This window comes from Pseudonaja textilis, chromosome 1 (genome assembly GCF_049901715.1).
Source record: "Pseudonaja textilis isolate UNSWEBS1 chromosome 1, rPseTex1.2, whole genome shotgun sequence".
NCBI lineage: Eukaryota > Metazoa > Chordata > Lepidosauria > Squamata > Elapidae > Pseudonaja > Pseudonaja textilis.
In genome coordinates this window covers 49134296-49153435 of record NC_141990.1, presented here as the reverse complement: position 1 = coordinate 49153435, position 19140 = coordinate 49134296, and the positions used below count along the sequence as shown (strand labels likewise).

At 34.9% G+C, this 19140-nt stretch overlaps 1 protein-coding gene across 3 annotated transcripts in view; it reads right to left on the bottom strand.

The window, feature by feature from the left end:
• Nucleotides 1-19140, bottom strand: part of SPATA17 (spermatogenesis associated 17) — an 86923-nt gene that overhangs the window by 35019 nt on the left and 32764 nt on the right. For all 3 annotated transcript variants that reach the window (XM_087933563.1, XM_026695750.2, XM_087933555.1), the window contains one exon: nt 5079-5273. In XM_087933563.1, the coding sequence (XP_087789689.1) occupies nt 5079-5273 (195 nt within the window). The remainder of the gene's footprint in view (nt 1-5078; nt 5274-19140) is intronic.

The following is a 19140-nucleotide window of genomic DNA, read 5'->3' as shown; positions in this document are numbered from 1 at the left end:
TAGGGAATATGAAATGCCTGGGATCTCATACTCTATAGCATGGGTATCAAACTTGCGGTGTCACATTGCCATCATGTGATGTTTCATGATGTTTTTCCCCTTCACAGAGCTGGTGTAGGTGTGGCCTGTGCATGACACATCTGGCTCGCAGGCAATAAGTTTGATACTCCCTGCTCTATTGTGGTGATTCCTCAGGAGAACAACCATTGGAAGTGACTTACAGGAGCAACTTGTGACTTCATTGTCAGCTTCCCATTGGCTTTATTGGTAGGTCACAAATGGCGACCACCTGACTGTGGGACATTGGAACCACTGTGACATCAATTTTAGCAGTCCTATTTGCCATTGTTAAATGAGGACCTCACTTTCAACTTCCTGCTGGCTTTCCCATTGCCTTTGCATGTGGGAACCTGGCTGAATACGTTGGAAGTTGTGACCAGATTATTGCAATTTGCTGCAACATCGTAATCATGAGCCAGGACTCCAGTGTCCAGGTTACAATCACATAATTGAGGAGATGCCTCAATGGCTACCCTGAGTCATAAGTCCCTGCCATGACAAGTTTGAACAGTGACTAAAAGAGCAGTCATAACCTGAGGCCCATCTGTACAAACATAAAATGATAACTGTGTCATTGAGGCAATCAAGTTTTAGTTTTACAAACAATTTAACAAAATTGTGCTGCATTGAAGGAAACTGAATCATATTGGTTTGACAAGAGTAACTGTACTTAAAATAAATCAGAATTGTCTGAGTACTTCAACATACAGTATAGGGAAATTATTATCATGTTAGGGACATCTGGGCCAGTAGAAATTAAGTCCTTAAGAATTTACATAGATCAAACTCTTTCCACAGAGATAAAGCAGCAATATGTTCCTAACTGAATTCCAAGCAAGAGTTGTGTGTCTTAGACCAGTGGTCACCAACCGTAAGAAAATGTTGGTGGTCTGCAGAAAAATTATTTGCCTTCGTATATTGCGCTAAATACCATTTACCTTTTAAAAAATTCACATTAGTGGTCCATGGGATTTAAAATTATGAATTTAGTGGTCCCTGAGGTTTGAAAGGTTGGTGACCCCTGTCTTAGACAAATATAATTTTAGTGCTGGATTGTTGTGCCCTTCTAGCAAAGTAACTGGATTGTATTGCTGGCCACTGATCTGTATACAGTTTGAACCACATAATTTTGATATGCCTTGGATTTGCCTTGATGAAGTTAAGAAAAACCATTGTTTAAATACTTAAATATTTAAAGTAGCTCTACTGTCTGATCTAACATTCTATACTGTCCGATTTAACATTCAGGAATGCAGCCTGAGTGACTTGACAAAAATTAGAATCCCGGTTTTACTATAATAGACCTTAAATACTTCCTCAAAAAAATATTAGGCATTCAGACCTCATGTTAATTCAACTGATATTTGCATCAGTAGCAATACATCATTTCCTTAGAGCAGGCCTGTCAAACTGGCAGCCTGCAAGCCAGATATGTCACGCACAGGCCACGCCCGACTCCACAAAAGCAAAAAACAAAATCATGATACATCATGATCAGTCCCATGGCACGAACCAGTTTGACGCCATGCCTTAGAGTAAGATTTCAATGTACTTACTGATTTATTTCTGAGTATGGCATCCTAAATTACTCATATTTACTGTAAGGGAGTTGATATACCCTGTCTTATGTCTGGCATAATTGTTTGAGATCAGATTTCTTTAGTATGGTGACCTAGTGACTTTGGTCTAGTGGTTAAAGCACCAGGTTAGAAACCAGGAGACCTGGAGTTCTAGTCCTGTCTTTGCCATGAAAGCTAGCTGGGTGACCTTGGGCCAGTCATTCTCTCTCAGGCAAACTCCTCACAGGGTTGCTGTTGTGGGGAAAATAAGAGGAGGAAAGTATGTGGGATAAGTTTTCTCTCCTGAGTTATTTGTAAAAATAATAAGGGTGGGATAACAAAATAAACAAACATACCCAATTTCCCCAAAAGGAGGATCTGACTAGCAAGCTACAGCAGTGCATGAGAGACAGGTACATAGCTTTGGATCATTTTCCTCAATAAATTTTAACTCATTTGTTTAATTGGGTTCTCTTTTTTAGTTTTAGGACCTATTTGGAGAATAAATCACATTTAGGTCATATTTATGTGGAAATACTGAAAATTCAGAAGAGTTCACAAGTGTTTAAACACCACTGTGTAAGACAATAGTTTGTAATTGTGTTTATTTCTGAATTAAAAATCATGTATTAGATAGAACATACCCTTCAGCAGTATAAATATTATCTATAGAAACTAAATGTCACTTTCCTTAAGTGAGATCTAAAGATGAGTTAACATTTATTCCTTAAACACTTGAAAAGAATGCAGCTCATACTTTAACACTCTCCTTGAGCACTTATTTGCTATCATAACGTACGGTGGCTAATATGGAAAATACAGTTAATGTCAAATAACTGCTGTCACAAAATACTAAGCCATAAGCATGGTTAGTAATTATAAGTCCCCATTTTAACATCACCCAGCTATTTTCAAAACAGTGTGTTCTGCTGGATTTTCTTTCCCAGCTGTTTCATCAGCTCAGACCAACATCCTTTCTCAGAAATATACCTCTAAACTGTGTTGTCCATGGATTTAGCCGTGTGACTCCCATTAACATCAATAAGAGTCACACAGTTAAATCTACGCACAGCACTTTGAACATTTACTCCACAGCATACATCCCAGGACACTGAAAGGATTAAAGTATTATATCGCAAATTCCCCCTTCAAGATACCAGAAAATAAACAAAACTCTTCTGGCTTTGTTCTAAAAGGCTTTAAGTTTATTGGTGTCTAGACTAAGGGGGAGAAAAGATTACAAAATAGCCTAAAATAAGAGAAATATCAGATCAACATAACAATTTTTGGTTTTGCATTGGTCAATTATAATCAGGATACTCCATCCACCCTAAGGGATAGCTTAATTGATTTTAAATGACCACTGAACACCGCAACAAGTTTTTAGTGACTTGAGATTTTATGCTCCTATTCTAAATAGTGGCATTTTCTTTTTGGCTTTTAAAATACTTAAGATTCCTACATAATGTAGACTTAACAAAGTTATACCTCCCAAATGTATATTCCTGTTGACTTTGTAAATTTCTTAAATTTATTTGTTTATTTGTGGAAAATTTAATAAAGTAAATTGAGTAAAAAGATTATATTCTCAGCAAGATAGATAAATTTATCACTTTTTTTTTACCTGAGGCTGCAAATAAGACTAGTGGAAAATCATATAAAGCAGGGGTCGCCAACCTTTTGGACCTCAGGGACCACCAAACTCATAATTTTAGATCCCAGGGATCACTAACCGGTTCTGTGGGTGTGGCCTAATTTGTGGGTGTGGCTTGGTGGACATGTGACTGGCTGGGCATGGCTTGTATGTAAATATTATAAATATTTATATAAATATTGAATATTTTATAAAAAAAGAGCAACTTTTACCCAAAATCAGGCAAAGCAGGCAGATTGAGTTGCTCACAGAATCACAGATTCATTCAGAGATCTACCTGCTGTTGGCTAGTTCAGTCTGTCACATAAAATTTGCTAGCAAGCAAACTCACAAAATTAACTCACAACACACCATGCATGTAAATATTGAATTTTTTATTTAAAAAAAGAGCAAGTTTTACCCAAAATCAGGCAAAGCAGGCAGGCAGATTGAGTTGCTCACAGAATCATTCAGTGATCTATCTATCTGCCATCGGCTAGCTCAGTCTCTCAAATTTGCTTGCCGTGAGTCTGCACTGAATTTGCTTGCAAGCAAACCATTAGTCCTAAGGGAGGTTCAGCTGTGCTGAGCCGAAGATCTAACGACTAGCTAGAAAGCAAGAAATCCAACCATTTCCTGCTTCCTAGCTAATCTAAATCTCCCAGCACAGCAGAACAGATGATGGTTGGAAAAAGGAAAAACAGAAATTTAGCAGGCAAGTTTACTGGGTAAAGAGTGAGTGGTTGGGGAGGGTTCCCGTGGGCCATGTGGGCGGTGCAGCCTTGTGTTTCTGTACAGCCTGAATTAATTGCTTTGTGGGGGGTGCTCTGGGGGTGAGATATCTTTGCGGCCCACCAAAATTTTCTCATGACCCACCATTGGGCTGCTCCGCCACTGGTTGGTGACTGCTGTACTAACAATATTTTTAAAAAATAAATAAATACTGAAACCAATTTTTAAATGTGAAACATGTTCCTTTTAAACACATAACACATGAGCATCCTAGTCTTATCAGGATAAATTGATTCCTACATTTTGATATTTCTGCTAAGGCCCCTTGCCTTGAGTATTATTATAAAAGGATTATGGTTATTTTAGTAAAAAAGGTCATCAGTTCAAAACAATTGGGGGGGGGGGATAAAAACGGGAAATAAATAGGAACAAATTACAAAGTGTTGGGCTTTCCAAATATTCTACTCATTTAATTTAATTGTTTCCATGTCTCCCTGATACCATTTACACTTTCCCACACTGCCCTCAAATTTGAAAACCTTTGTGGAGAGGAATCGAAATTAAAAAGCTAGAGGGATAACCGTTGAAAAGCAATCGGGAAAGCCAGCAAGGGATTGGATTCCTCCACAATGGGTCTTCTTGAATTCTAACTACCTCCTATATTAAGACTAAATACAGAAATATAACAGAGTGGTCTTGTTGATATCCTGATCATCAGAAAAATGCAACTCTGGATGGTTAATTACTGAAAGAAGAGAGACCCAAGAAAATCAAGATGCAGGAAGATTTGCTCACTCACAAATAGGAGTCCTACAAATGTGACAATCAGTATAAATAGAAATTGGGACTGAAGAAAAAGGGATAAAGGAATTCAATGATGCAATCTGATGATGTTATGTAGTTTGGTAATGAAATATCTGCAAGAAAACAACCAAGCTCAGAGAGCACCAAGTATCCCACGGTTCAACCCTGAGCTACACGTATTCTCTTCGAAAAGTAATTTATTGTTCTTTGGAAGGATCATCCTACAGCAACTTTAGAAAGAAGTCAGCTGTTAATAACAAGGGGTACCTAAAAGTCATTAATCATATTACCTGTGGTTTTTGTCTTCGAATTGGAGGAAGAGTTGGCATTGTTTGTAAACCAAAGGAATCAGTATAAATTGGCCATGGAAGATCCATAGCATTTTTCTCAATCTTCTTTTTGTGCCTCAAAGGTTTAGCTTTCCTTAACTGCATTTCCCAAGGATCAGGTTCCTTTCGATAGGGTGAATTATATATGCCTGCAATCTAAAACACATATTATTTTGTTGATATTTATTCAAATTATAACAATGAAATCAATATAAGTAATATTTTTAAAGTGTTTATTCTTGAATCAGAAATGGATCAAAATATAATGCTTATGCATATAAATGGTTTTTCACATCAACTACAATTCATTTTTTGTACTATTTTTTCATAGTTTTCAAAATTCTTTCTGCAGAAAACCATTTCCATTGGACTTTAGACACAAAATTTAAAGCTATAGTGTAGCAAAAAGATAAAAAATACATGCTATTGTTACCCTACATGATGTATACATGTAGTCCTCAATTTATGACCATAATGGACCCTGGAGTTTTCATCATAAGTCACAAGTCAAGGCAACTGCATAACCAATTTTACGATTTTTTTTGCAGTAGTTCTTGGGCAAAGTCTACAATATTTAAGTGAACATGCAGGCATTTTTGTTACTAGGTCATGAATTTTACTTTCTCAGCCAGTTCCATTAATTTCATAATCCATTCTTCTGCTGTAGGAGTTCAAATTATCTTTCTATCTATGTGCATATCTTAAGTCTTGCTGTTGTTATCACATATAAGAACTAAGCCAAGTTTCTTCTCAATCTTTGTATTCATCTTGTTTATCCATTCGTTAAGCAAACACTATAGTCAATAAGCAAATCACTATATTCCTATGGGTGATTTTTTTTTCTGGATTCTAGCTAAAAAAGGCTGAAATGAGCATGAGAGGTTCATGTCATAACTATGAATGGTTGCTAAGTGACAAGTTGTAAGTCAAGGATTACCTATATTCCCTCAGAGTACATATAGGATCACAGGAAGATGTATTAAAGGAAGTCATATTATTTGACCACCTAGCCCAGTATTATCTATTACGATTGCTTTATGCTCTAGAATAGATCTCCCCCATTATTTCTGCATTGTATTCTTTATGATAGGGCACAATAAAAGAGGCTGGAGAGGAACTGACATGGATTCCTAGCTCCATACCTGTTGTATCATAGCATACATATTACGTTCCATTCATACTGCTGTTATCACTTCTTCTTACAGGAACTAAGGAAGGCACTGGTATATGTGACTTAAGGCACCAATAATTTTAACTACAGAAAACAGCTGAGAACTTATGCACACAAAAGAGGTGTTATACCATATTTTTATATCTCTTCTTTGATTCAAGAACACTGGTAGTCTGGGGTAAATCATTTCTTCAGACAAGTTTGTTTCTATTGCTGATTTTGGCACATAGGAATGCCTGAAAAACTTCCAGTTAACTGACAGGATTCTCAAAAGAACCACTTGTTATAAAGGCTACCCCATATGCATCTGCTTTTAAACCTGGGATTGTAGAGATCAGCAAGAGTAGTCACAATATTTTTTTTACCTATTTCAGGAGATAAGGAAGGTCTAAATGAGATCTCATAGGCTGTCATTTTGGTTAAAATTGATAGTATGATTTCATCGATTTAACTACTGCATGCTCTACTTCAGATCTTCGATAAAATAGCAGTAATAAATTTTGAATAATAAATGCAATCCACAGCATTTTATACATAATACCTCTTTTACTCATGTAATTTAAAATAAAGAACTCAAGAATTCTTATATCTGTCTTCAAAGAGTATGTGCTCCTAATAATTGTGTCTGTCATTTCATGGCTTACATATTCTTTAGGTGTCAAAAATAGAATTTTACACTGCATTACAAAAATGACTATAAAATAATTTATGTACAACTATGAAGATTTGGTTATCCTTTTCATAATAATATATATTGATTAATTTGTCCTTTTACCATTACCAAAACTGAATGTATGTTTTTGTGAAATTATTCACAACAACATTGAAGAATCTTTTTTTGGTTTACTTATCCATTGTTCACATTCCATCTTTATATAGGTTAGCTAAGTCACAGTTTGATTGTTTGGCTTGGGCTAAGTGTGAACCCATCAAGCTGGTTTATTCAACAAGCCAGCATTTCTATGATTTAACATGTAAGTCAGCCTAGATGGTTAAGTAGGAATGAGGAATAACTCTTAATGGATCACTTTATCTACAAAGCCGTTTTGTTTCCTATTCCTATTCTTTCTAATTAAAATTATAGATTTACTACCCCCACCCCCACCACAATAAAGTCACAAGTAGCATGAGGAGAACATGACACATTTTTTCTGTATCCATATCTTCCCAAGCATTTCTCACAAGAGGCCCTGTCAAACCTAGACATCATTTTTAGGAATAATTTTCTGAAGTGACAAACACTATAGGGAAATCTGTGCTAGCGGTTAAAAAACCTACAACTGAGTTATTTGCAGTACTGTCATGCTAACTTCCAACTCAATAAGACCAAAAAATCTCTGGGGAAGACTCTGCTAATAGCTTCTCACTGACCTCCTTGAAGCAGTCTTCTGCTGAATAGTGCACAGTGGTGAATATGGCAAATGAGGTGTGAAAGCTCTGTTAGTATTCCCTCCTCACTTAAAAAACCCCCCTATGATTCTGACTCACTAGAAAAATAAAATTGGAGCTACACAAACTATTTCTAGTTTTCTGCCCTAGAATTCGCTCTTCACCCATGCATGATCCTTAAGCATTATTAATTTTACCAGATCCTGAGCTTATGAGCAAATGTATCATTTGTTATTCAGCCATCCTTAGCATTAGATTAATATTTTGAATTATTTTAATGTTTCATTTTGCTTTCTTCATATAATTTTAATCTTGGTAATGAGAATGGCATGCAAATAAAACAGAAAGCATTTGCTGGAAAGAATCAGGTTAAATGGATGTCATGTGTAATATTTTCAGTCCTATGGGTTTCTTCCAAAATGAGCAGATAATTTGTAAAGATACATGTTCCTAATTTCCCTTTGATGATAATAAAGAGTTATGATATTTGCTTTGATACACAGGGATTATTTAACATTGCTTAAAAATAGAATACTGTATTAGGAAAGAATGTTTTTTGCTGATGGTTGCCCAACATACAGAAATATACTAGAAGCAAAGTTACCAGTTCTCTGATGTTCTGCTAATTGGGCAGAGTCTAGAGATCTTTTGAGTATGCAATCAATTGATTCAGGGACAAAAATATGTCAACATACATACAATTTTTTGCTACTGCAAATCCTAACAGGTGCTTAACAACAGCTTTAAAATACATTTTAAAAAGCATTCATAGAAACTATTCTTCCTCAGAACATAGGAGCTAAATTAAATGCTTGCAGAATATCGAAGTAGCCAATTCAGACTGAAAGATCATATGCGTTATATGTGGAAGGAACTAAGAATTTAAAACACTTTTTTATATAGACCTAATCTACTGGGTTGCGAAGGGACGCAGTGGCCCAGTGGCTAAGACACTGAGCTTGTTGATCAGAAAGGTCGGAGGTACGAATCCCTAGCACTCCGTAACAGAGTGAGCTCACGTTTCTTGTCCCAGCTTCTGCCAACCTAGCAGTTCAAAAGCATGTAAAAATGCAAGTAGAAAAATAGGGACCACTTTGGTGGGAAGGTAACAGCATTCCATATGCCTTTGCTGTTTAGTCATGCCAGCCACATGACCATGGAGACATCTTTGGACAGTGCTGGCTCTTCGGCTTTGTAATGGAGATGAACACCGACCCCTAGATCTGGAAACGACTAGCAGGTATATGTGAGGGGAACCTTTACCTTTAATCTACTGTAATTAGTCTGGGACAATAGAACATTAACCTATAAGTTTTAATCATGATGTAGCTTGTCTAACTATGATTTGCTTATCTAAACTTATCCAAGAAAAGCTTTTTGTTTTATTTTCCAGCTCCATTTTTTTAATGGAATGGTGTAATAGTTTGCCTATCATTTATTTGCCTTTAACCATGAACTATTATGTCTGAATCTAAAAGCTTATTGTTAGTTTGTTTCTTTGTGCAAGGTAAGTCACCGACCAGAAAACAAGGGTAAGAAGCCAAAATAGATAGCAAAATGAAACTACACTATCGACTAATCTGCTCTTACTGGTATTTTCATTTCCATCTTAGTTTGTTTGACAAGAGCCTGTTCCCACTTTCCTAAGCCTCACAAATCATAAAGCCAAGCTTCTCTTCTTCTATTAGAGGAAAGGGAGATTTAAAGGGATCACAACAGTTATAATAGCATCTCAGCTTGAAGACATGTACAAAACACCACTTCACTCCCTATGGGATACCTTGACTTCTTCATCCCCAGAACTGGAGATAAATACCTTGCAAAGTAGAGATTTTTTATTTCTTTTGGGAAGAATATCTACTAAAAGTTATTGTCTTGCTGTTTTTTTGTTTTTGTTTTGGTCATTCCAAATCATAACTGCAAGATCCAACAATGACTGCAGATAGGTATTTCTAGTTGAGATATCCTTCTCATACATAGACCAATCATTATAGTCCTTAGGATCATAAAATTTACTGTATACAATATATGTATACACTATACATACCTAGCTCCCTCAATTGTTTTTCATATGATTTAACCTCAAGATCCGTTATTATCTTTATTGTTCTTTGCACATTTTCTAGGGTCTCAGCCTCTTTTTTGTATCATGGTGATCATATTCCAATTGTGGCCTCACTAGTGCAGTATAAAGCAGCATTATCACTTCTTGTGATCTGGATGCTATCCTTCTGTTGATGCAGCCCAGGACTGCTTTTTTGGCAACTGAAATATATTTCTGTCTCATATTTAAGCAGTGGTCCACAAGGACACCTAGATCTTTCTCATAGTTAATACTGTTGAGCTAGGTACCATCCATTTTGTACCTCTGCATTTGGTTTTTCCTGCCTAAGTGTGAGAGCTTATTCTTCTCACCACTGTACTGCATCTTGTTGGATAGGATCCAGTGCCCAAATCCTTCTGGATCTTGAGCCTATCTTCCAAAGTAATACCTATTCCTCCAACTTAGTGTCATTTGCAAGTTTGATGAGGTTCCTATCCCTTCTAGATCATTTATGAAGACTATTGGGTCCAAGACCCCATGCAACCCTCCCTGTAGATAAATTCCATTGAGGATTATCTGCTGAGAACAGTTGGTCAGTCAATTGCAAATCCATCTAGTGGTAGTTCTATCTATTCCACATTGTTCTATCCTATCAATAGGTTGTGGTCCATTTTGCCAAATGCCTTGCTGAAGTCTAAGCACATTATGTCCACACCATTTCACTTCTCTAATTTAGTTATTTTAAAAAGACAATAATGTTTGTATAGCATTATCAGTTTTTAACAAACCCATACTGGCTTCTATTAATCCCCTTGTTCATTCATAGGTGCTTTGTATGTGCTCACAAATCCTACACTTGATTATCTTTTCCAGGATTTTCCCAAGTATTGATGTCATGCTGATTAGCCTATAATTCTCTGGATTCATGTATACACACACACACACACACACACACACACACACACATCACATAATAATGTTAGAAGTTTTTGATCTTGTGCAGTTGCATTAGCTGTCCAGGGCCACACATAACCAGTGGGCTGGAGGTTGGTCACACCTGATCTAGAATAAGTACAATGTTGCTATGACACAGTTCTGAGTGATACATATAAAGTACTTTAAAATTAAGTAAATCAGCTTTCCAAAACATGTGGTGGAGTTCTAAAGTTTGAGATCAAAGTAGTGAATCAAGTTTCACTGATATCTAAGTGACTGTGGACACTTGTATCAAAGAAAGGTCAAAGAAAGTATCTTAAAGAAAGATCCACATGTAACAGGTCTACTCATAGCAAGATATGTAGTTCATTGCTAGAAGCACTCCTTAAGTTGCCAAAAGACGGAAGAATATTAGGATAATTTGATATGTTTTGTTCATATAATAAACTGTTAAAAGTTCAGTTAGCAAGCATGTGAATTGCATTATTTTTCTTTCTATTTAGTGTTTGAACTTTACTATGTTATCTAACCTGGAATAGCCATTTTTTTGGACTTTATAATCCATGAAAAGCCTTGGTTAACGTTTGGTACTGTGCTATATACATAGTAATGGGAATTGAGATAGTTAAGTTAGGAACTGGGAGCTTCTCCCCTTAAGGGAATGCATCATGGTAAATGTAGTTAAGGTATCATGGGAAATATAGTCCATGTCATGTGGTCACATCTGTAATCCTGATTGGTCACTGGATTGACCCTTGGTTGGGCTGGGGGAAGCCTTTGTTCCCTTTCCTTGCCTGGACCCAGCAGCATGCTGGCTTCCTCCGCTCTATTGATATGGGATAAAAAGAACTGTCTTTTTACACTATGAAGTCAGCTATGCAAAGAATTGGACATTGGATGGATCTCGACATAACCGTGAGTTATTTTTGAGGATGCCTTATAAACCAATAAAGAAACTTTGTATGGAAGCCTTTGTAGAGTTATCTGTCTGTCTTTCTATTCAGCAAGCGAATAGAAAGACAGAACAGGTACAATATGCAAGGCTAGGAAACTGAATCACGGGGAGAAGTGGGTGCTCAAAGATTCCTTTTTAAATTCTATGCTCTGTACTTTGTGCCTACTCAACATTCTTGATAACAGGATAGCATTGCCTCAGAAGTTGGAAGAGGAAAGTTATCTTTGTTATTTTAGTTATCTCAGAAGAAGATAGGAGTTGATTCATAGAGGCCAACTTTCACAGATAAATTAGGACAGAAAACAGCCTCCAATGGATGGATAACTCTACATCAATGCATTGCGCTACTCCTTTCATTACCATAGAGTCTAAAAATTACATTTGAGGAAAAGATCAAATTGACTTCCTATGAGGACTGAACAGTGCTTCAGTCCAAATACAACATGTTTCAGAATGCTCAGAATGATGCACATAACACCTGTCTGCAACTCCTTAAACCAAATATGTGCTTTCATGGGATCACACTGCGGTTGTAGAAGGCAACCCCATAATCCTGGGAAAAAATAGAAGTGCTTTAAGGAGCTTCTTACTTCATAGTTAAACTTCTTACATTCTTCACAAGATTCCACAAGGTTGTAGAACACATGCTGATTACTTGTATGGAGCTGTGTAGCTAGCTAAAGACTAGATGAAGGCTACACATGAAATGAAATGAGATGGTGAAAGATCAACTCTAATACAGTTTGAGAATCAGCCAGAAACATGTTTTCATGCCGGTATAGAATAGCAAGCAACAAAACAGTTCCTTTCACCAATAACAAGCCATGTCTTAATAGAGCAATTCCATCTCCTTTTAGCAAGGAAGAGTACCATTTGTTAGAAGTCATGTTACGATTGCTGAAGAGGCAAAAGAAAAGGAAATATCTAATTTTGCTAGGTAGCAGAAATACTCATCACAAGTGTGCAGTTTATAGTTTTTGCTGCAAATAATTTTCCTGAGTTTGAAAAGAAATAAAATGTTTCATAAATTAGTGTAGATATTTTGAAGCGTCATCAAATCAGATTTGACTTCTACTGACTGCTAAAGTATACCTATATATCTATATACCATGGATGGCTGGTTGGATGGATGGGTGGAAAGGAGGGAGGGAAGGAGGGAGGGAGGGAGGGAAGGAAGAAAGGAATAGATTTTTTTCCTGGGAACTTCAAAAAAGCAATATTGATTTTTTTTTTAAAAGAACATATAAACATTTATCAGAAATATTTATATTGTATAGAAACAATAACTGGGATTTTACAAAACTTAAAATTTCTGTTATAACTAAACACTCTCATATTTTACTAATACCCTGAGTATAATGGGTATATGCTTTTGACAGGCATCTTGTCAAACTGTAAGGTAAAGATTAAAGGAGTCCTTGTGAGTTAACTCCACTAGTCATAGTTGATTTTAGGGGATGGTGTTTCTAGGCCTTTGAGCCAGTGCTGTCCCAAAATGTTTCCGCAGTCATGTGGCCAGCATGACATGATGTTACAGCGCAGAGTTTGTAGTAAAACACAAACACTATTACTTCTCAACGGAGTACCTATTTATCTATTCAAATTTACATGGTTTCGAACTGCTAGATTGGCAGGAGCTGAGGCGAATAATGGGAGCTCACCCAGTCACATGACACTTGGATCTCAAACCTAGGCTGTTAGCTTTCCAGCTGACAAGCCCAGCATCTTAACTGCTGAGCCATTGCACCTCTCCAACTGTAAAGAAATTTAAAATACTGTTGTTCTAAAGATAATAGCACAACAAAAAATTTGTATTCCTCTGGATTCAAGTCAATTAGGATTTGAAACACAACCAAGCAATACAATCCAGTAAATAACTCCTATATGCTGGTAACAATCACCGTGCCCATGACAAAATTTGATGCCATCAAATTGGGCCCAACTCTTAGCAACTATATGGATAAAAACCTTCCATCACAGCAATCCACAACTTTTTCAGGTATATTTCATTGATATATTCACATATTTCATTTACATCAAAGTATGTGAGTTTTGGCTTGCTAATCACTGCTTTAAAGAAGCAATATATTTTTCTTGCAATCCATGGTTCTATTATTGATTTTTCCAAAATCCTTAATTCAAATTCAAATGTTTTTGTTTTCACTTTTATCCCAATATACAGGTTCATAACCTTACACTACCACTGAGAAAACTATGGCTTTAACTATTCTGATCCTTGTTGTCATAGAAATATCCTTCACCCTTATCTAAATTTGTCACTGCCTTTCTCCCTTGGATTAATCTCCTCTTTACTTCTCTAGCATGCTGTCTATCTTTATCTATTACTGAGTCTCAGAAAACAAAACAATATACCACCTTCACTTCTTCATTGTCAAATGCAAATTCCCCAAGCAGGCTGGTTAAGATTCATTTAGTTTTCTTATTAAATATTAACCCACATTTTTTGCTATCTATTTTTGCTTTTCTAAGAGTAGTTCCTGAGCTGTTCCTTTCACCAAGTAAGCGAAAATCTAGTCTTCTAAATCTTTGTTTTCAGTTAAGCATATTGTGCTGCATATTTTCAATTCTTAATATTTGACTTCTAATTCTGAATCCACTTGTCCCCACTTAAAATTTTACTATGCTTATATTCATCGTAAAATTAAACAAATAGGGTAACATTGATATTTATCTCATTCTCTTTCCTATTCTGTACCCTTCTATTTCTCCAAATTCAATCTTCACAGTATCTTCTTTTTCATTGTAATGGCAGGTGGTGCTTAACTATGTTTTAAGTTAAAAAAAAACTCTGTATGATATTGATCATATTAAACAACTGAAGCTAAAAAGCTACCAAAGCCTTTATGACAATGATTGAAAAAATGTCCACACATGACATCTATATAATTTGTTTTACTTAATATATATTCACAGTATAAGAAAATAGAAAACCAGATTTGGGGAGGAGATAAATGCAAAAGAATATAGAGATTCAACTGAAATATTTCCTAGAAATGGAAATTCTGAATCAACACTGACCAATGCACTTCATCATAATTATCAGGACATACTATTGCCAAGGGATTTATAAAAATCCCACTCAGCAAATAATTGCCTTGCTGTTAGGAGATAGTCAAGAGTGTTAACATACTGTCACAGACCAGAATTTAGTCAGATATTCAACATTCAATTACTCTTGCTGAGAACAGAAAAAAAGCATGATAGTTTTTCAAACCACTACAATTATCCACAAGAATTCCACTGAACATTCTTGCTAATCTCCAGCTAGAAAGGTAGGTTATAGCTGTAATTCTGATAAGAGATATGATAGAAGAATCATCAAAGATGGGGAAGGTCCTGATGTCAGCAGATCATGCCTATCTGACTAGAAGAAGATCAGAAGAGAAGAGACTGGCATTCTGCTGGTCTAAGTGATCACTAGTTAAGTGAAAATAAAGGGAAGGGATTTAGGGACAGCTGAGGCCTAAGTTAGAAGAAACTCCTATGGCAAGCAAGAAAAACATTAACATAAAGAAGACCTGTTCTAGAGTTGTATATACATTTTAATGTAATCTTTTAACTTTACCAATATTCAAATGTAATGATAAACAAAATTAACAGTACTATATGAAAATGGAGAAACATCAGTTTTTTTTCAGTCAAAATCCAAGCAATCTGTTATCTATGGGAAAATTTCACATTTTATGTTTGTACCCAAAACTTAAGGATTGATCTAGGATTCTGATTAAATGCAACTTGGATATGTAATATTTATATTTAATGAACTTTTTGTCATGGTTATTACAATTGTATTATCCCAAAAGGGATAAGTAGATCTGTATTCTTATAGTTATGCTATTTATAGTATATTTTTTATTAGGTTTATTACTTGTTTACATGTACGTGATACCTTTTTAACTCTATCTAAATATGGCTATTAATGTTGATTTTTTTTCCCTAAAGAGGAGCATTTTCATACATAGACAGGTTTAATTTTATTGATGTTCAGTCAATTTTTCCTATAACCAGTCACACACAGGAAATGTTTGTTGCTTAAGGCTAAGATCTGCTTGTTTGATTTCTTATGTACAGATATCTTTTGGTATATTTGAAAATTTCTCTTGATCTTAATAATAATTGCATTTATGTAAGAGATATAACGTGGCATTCACTTATCTAGACATAAAATTAGATGAGTCAAATTTGCTTAATAAAAATGTAATCTAAATTTTATAGTTTTATTTAGATATTTAAATATCATGATGTCTCCATACCTAAAAAGTTCAGAACTGTGCAAGCCATGGTGTCCTCTGTGACATTCTACGGAAGTGAAAGTTGGACTTTGAAGAAGCAACATGGGAAGGATATTGACATTTTTGAACTTTGGTATTGGAGAAGATTTCTGAGAATACTGTGGACAATTAAGAAAAAAAACAAAAGGAACATCAAATAAATCAACCCCAAATTCTGATCTGAGCAACAAATGACCAGATTCAAATGATCGCGAACATATAAGCAGAGATCTAATGCTGGGAAAGGTGGAAGGAAAGGTAAGAGAATAACCAGCAGCAAAATAGATGGCAATTAATGCTCCATTTGGAGCACAAAGAGAACAGGTTAAGGATAGCCTATCAAGGAGAAACTCTATGCATCTGGTCTTTAGGAGCTGAAAATGACTTGATAGCAAAAATAATCAATCAAATCATTTTTTATCTGTTTCCTTTATGTCTCCAGATGAAGAGCATTTTCTCAATAATTGTTCAACTACCATTTAAATATCCACACTGGAAAATTGCATTTTGCATGTTGGCATTTTCAAGTTAAGGATCTATTCAAGCGACCATGCCCATATTTCCCAAACATACTGAGCAAAGCAGTCTTTAAAATTGTAATCTGCATTATGTTGAAATAGCATTTCATTTTTTAGTTTAACATTTCTCCAGTTACTCCATCTATACTTACAGCATTCCCATTTTCCAAAATCTTCCCAATATTTATATTGATTTTCTTTTCAACATTTTAAAAATATTTTTATGGCATTCCTTCTGATTTCATCATTGATATCACAATTTTTCCCATAGAAATCTCTAAAATACTCAATTTCTCCTCAAATTCTTTCATCATTATTAATTCAGTTATAATGTCAGTCATTCTACTGGAACATCCATATTTAGCTCTCTTTCCCATACAAAACCATTTCTATTTTCATAAAAATGGGCCTGAATTTACTCTGCTTCTTTACTCTGCATTTAATTTAAAATCTTTGTTGCTTGCTTTGGCTATATTCTCTTTAACAGTCCTTTTCATATCTTTATATTTTTCTTTCAGCCCCAGTTTCGCAGTGATCATTCTCTTCAATATACATGTTCTCATCTATCAAACTTCCTTTTTATACTTTCCATCAGTATAACTTCACACACTTTTCGGGCATTCAGTAACTTAATTATCTTTACTCAGTTCCATCCTTGCATTTATATTCTATTTCTTTTGTTAGAAGATAAATCTATCTTCAAATATTTTTTCATTGAGGCTTCATATTTTCTTTTTTTACAGTTGTTCTACTTTTACTCTTGTTTAGGCATTTTTCAGTACGTCAAAAGTGAGCAATCAAAACTCGCAAAATGTCCTGAGGGCTACGCTCTCACTCTAGATGGGTCTAAACATCAAAAACCAGTAGTGTTCAAAGAATCCTAGCCAAGAAACACATCAAGATCGAACAACAGACTGAGCAAAAACTGGGGAGGCGGGTCAAGGAGGCGGGTCCTCAGAACTTTGTTCAGCCTATTGAAAAGCAAGACGGAAGCATTACCCTGGCCCGGGTGCTCGGAACAGCACACTGGAAAATTGGATCAACAGTCATTTCCCCAAAGTTTCCCCCAAAAGAGGAAGAAGGAACAAACCAGGCAGAGTTTAGATTTTAAGATTTTACCCAATTATATATCCTGTATTGCCATGTAGCATTTTAAGTATAATATATTGATTACTTTTATTGAGTTATTTAATAGTGGAAAGCAATGTGGGCACATCATTGTTGTTTTCAGTTTTCAAAAGGCTACATTAGCCAATGTAGCTATAATGAACAACTTAGCTATTTTAAATCTAGAAACAGAGTGAAAATAACTTCTAGCTGCAAGGACATTACTTAATAAAACATCAAAACTAAAATTCTAAATATTTTTGTACTTATTCTAATGCTACTACTGCTATTAATAGAAGCATTTGAATCAATATTTTTAATAGATCAAAATTTTTGAAAAGCAGAATTACAACATAAACCTTACTGAGAAAATTAGGAAAGACACATATATAACTCCAAAACAAGAAAAAGAAAGATTACATTAATTTTTCACTTTTGTTCATTCAAAGTCCAAACACTATAGTTGAAGACACTTCTAAAGAAACAGTTGAACAAAACGTTTATTAAAAGCTATGCTCATTTATGTTCAGCCAATGAAAACCTTAACTCTAAAGTGTAGTTTACCAATTAGGGTGTTTCCTACTGTTTTTATTTTAAAATGGGTTATTTGTTTTCCCATATTTGATTTATCATAAAAATAAACTTTTTATGCAGTCATTACCAAAATAATAAAATAGGAATAGTTTGTGAGGAAAAATGGTTCATATTTTTGCTAACAAAGTTTCTTTTGTTTCTAATAAAAACAAATAAAGAAAAAACACTAAGTAAATTCAAATTATCTTTTTCAAATCTTGTCAAACCAACAGAAATAAAAATATATTTTTGTACTGTATGTATAGGTGATTTTTCAGTGCAATTATTTTGCACAAGGCAACCAGTAGGTGGAGCAGATAACATAATTTATGACTTGGGAAACATTGGCAAAGATTTTATAGCAGGTTTCTTCATAATTACAGGGATCATGAAGAAAGAATTTTCTTCAAACAAAGGAAGGCTTAAATGTGTTAGGTGTTACTTGACTAGTTATTGAAACCACAGATAAACGAAGAACGTTGATTAAAAAAAGCTCAATATTTTATAAGTATCAAGTTTTAGAGCTTGTCATTTATTTCTCTAGGCATCATCCTCTTGTAATGTGAGTTTTAATCAAAGTACAATTCTGCTTCTATTTTTAACTTCTTTTCATGCTTATTTAATACCAGCTTTAAGCACACTGAAAAAGGAATGCAAAGGAATATAGAAAATCTGTATACTATAATGGATGCAAAAAATTTCATTTTTTTTGAATAATATTTGCATTAACATGCTGTCCACAAGATCATAGTGAATGTGTAATACCTTTCAATTTTGCAAAAATAATTGGGCATGTGGGGGGAGGTTAAAAATTGAAATACTAGTTCTTAAGTAGTATCTCAATGAATACATTATATTTGTAGGCACGGTCATGATTTTTGCATGCTTATTCCCCAAAACCTAACAAATGAAAACTGCACTAAATTTGTTTTTGAACTTTTCTTCCAAACCATGTAAATCATTTATATTTAATTTCCACATTAACCTTAAGGATAATGATCTTCTGCCCTGAGTCCAGTTTTCCATTTTTTTCTATTA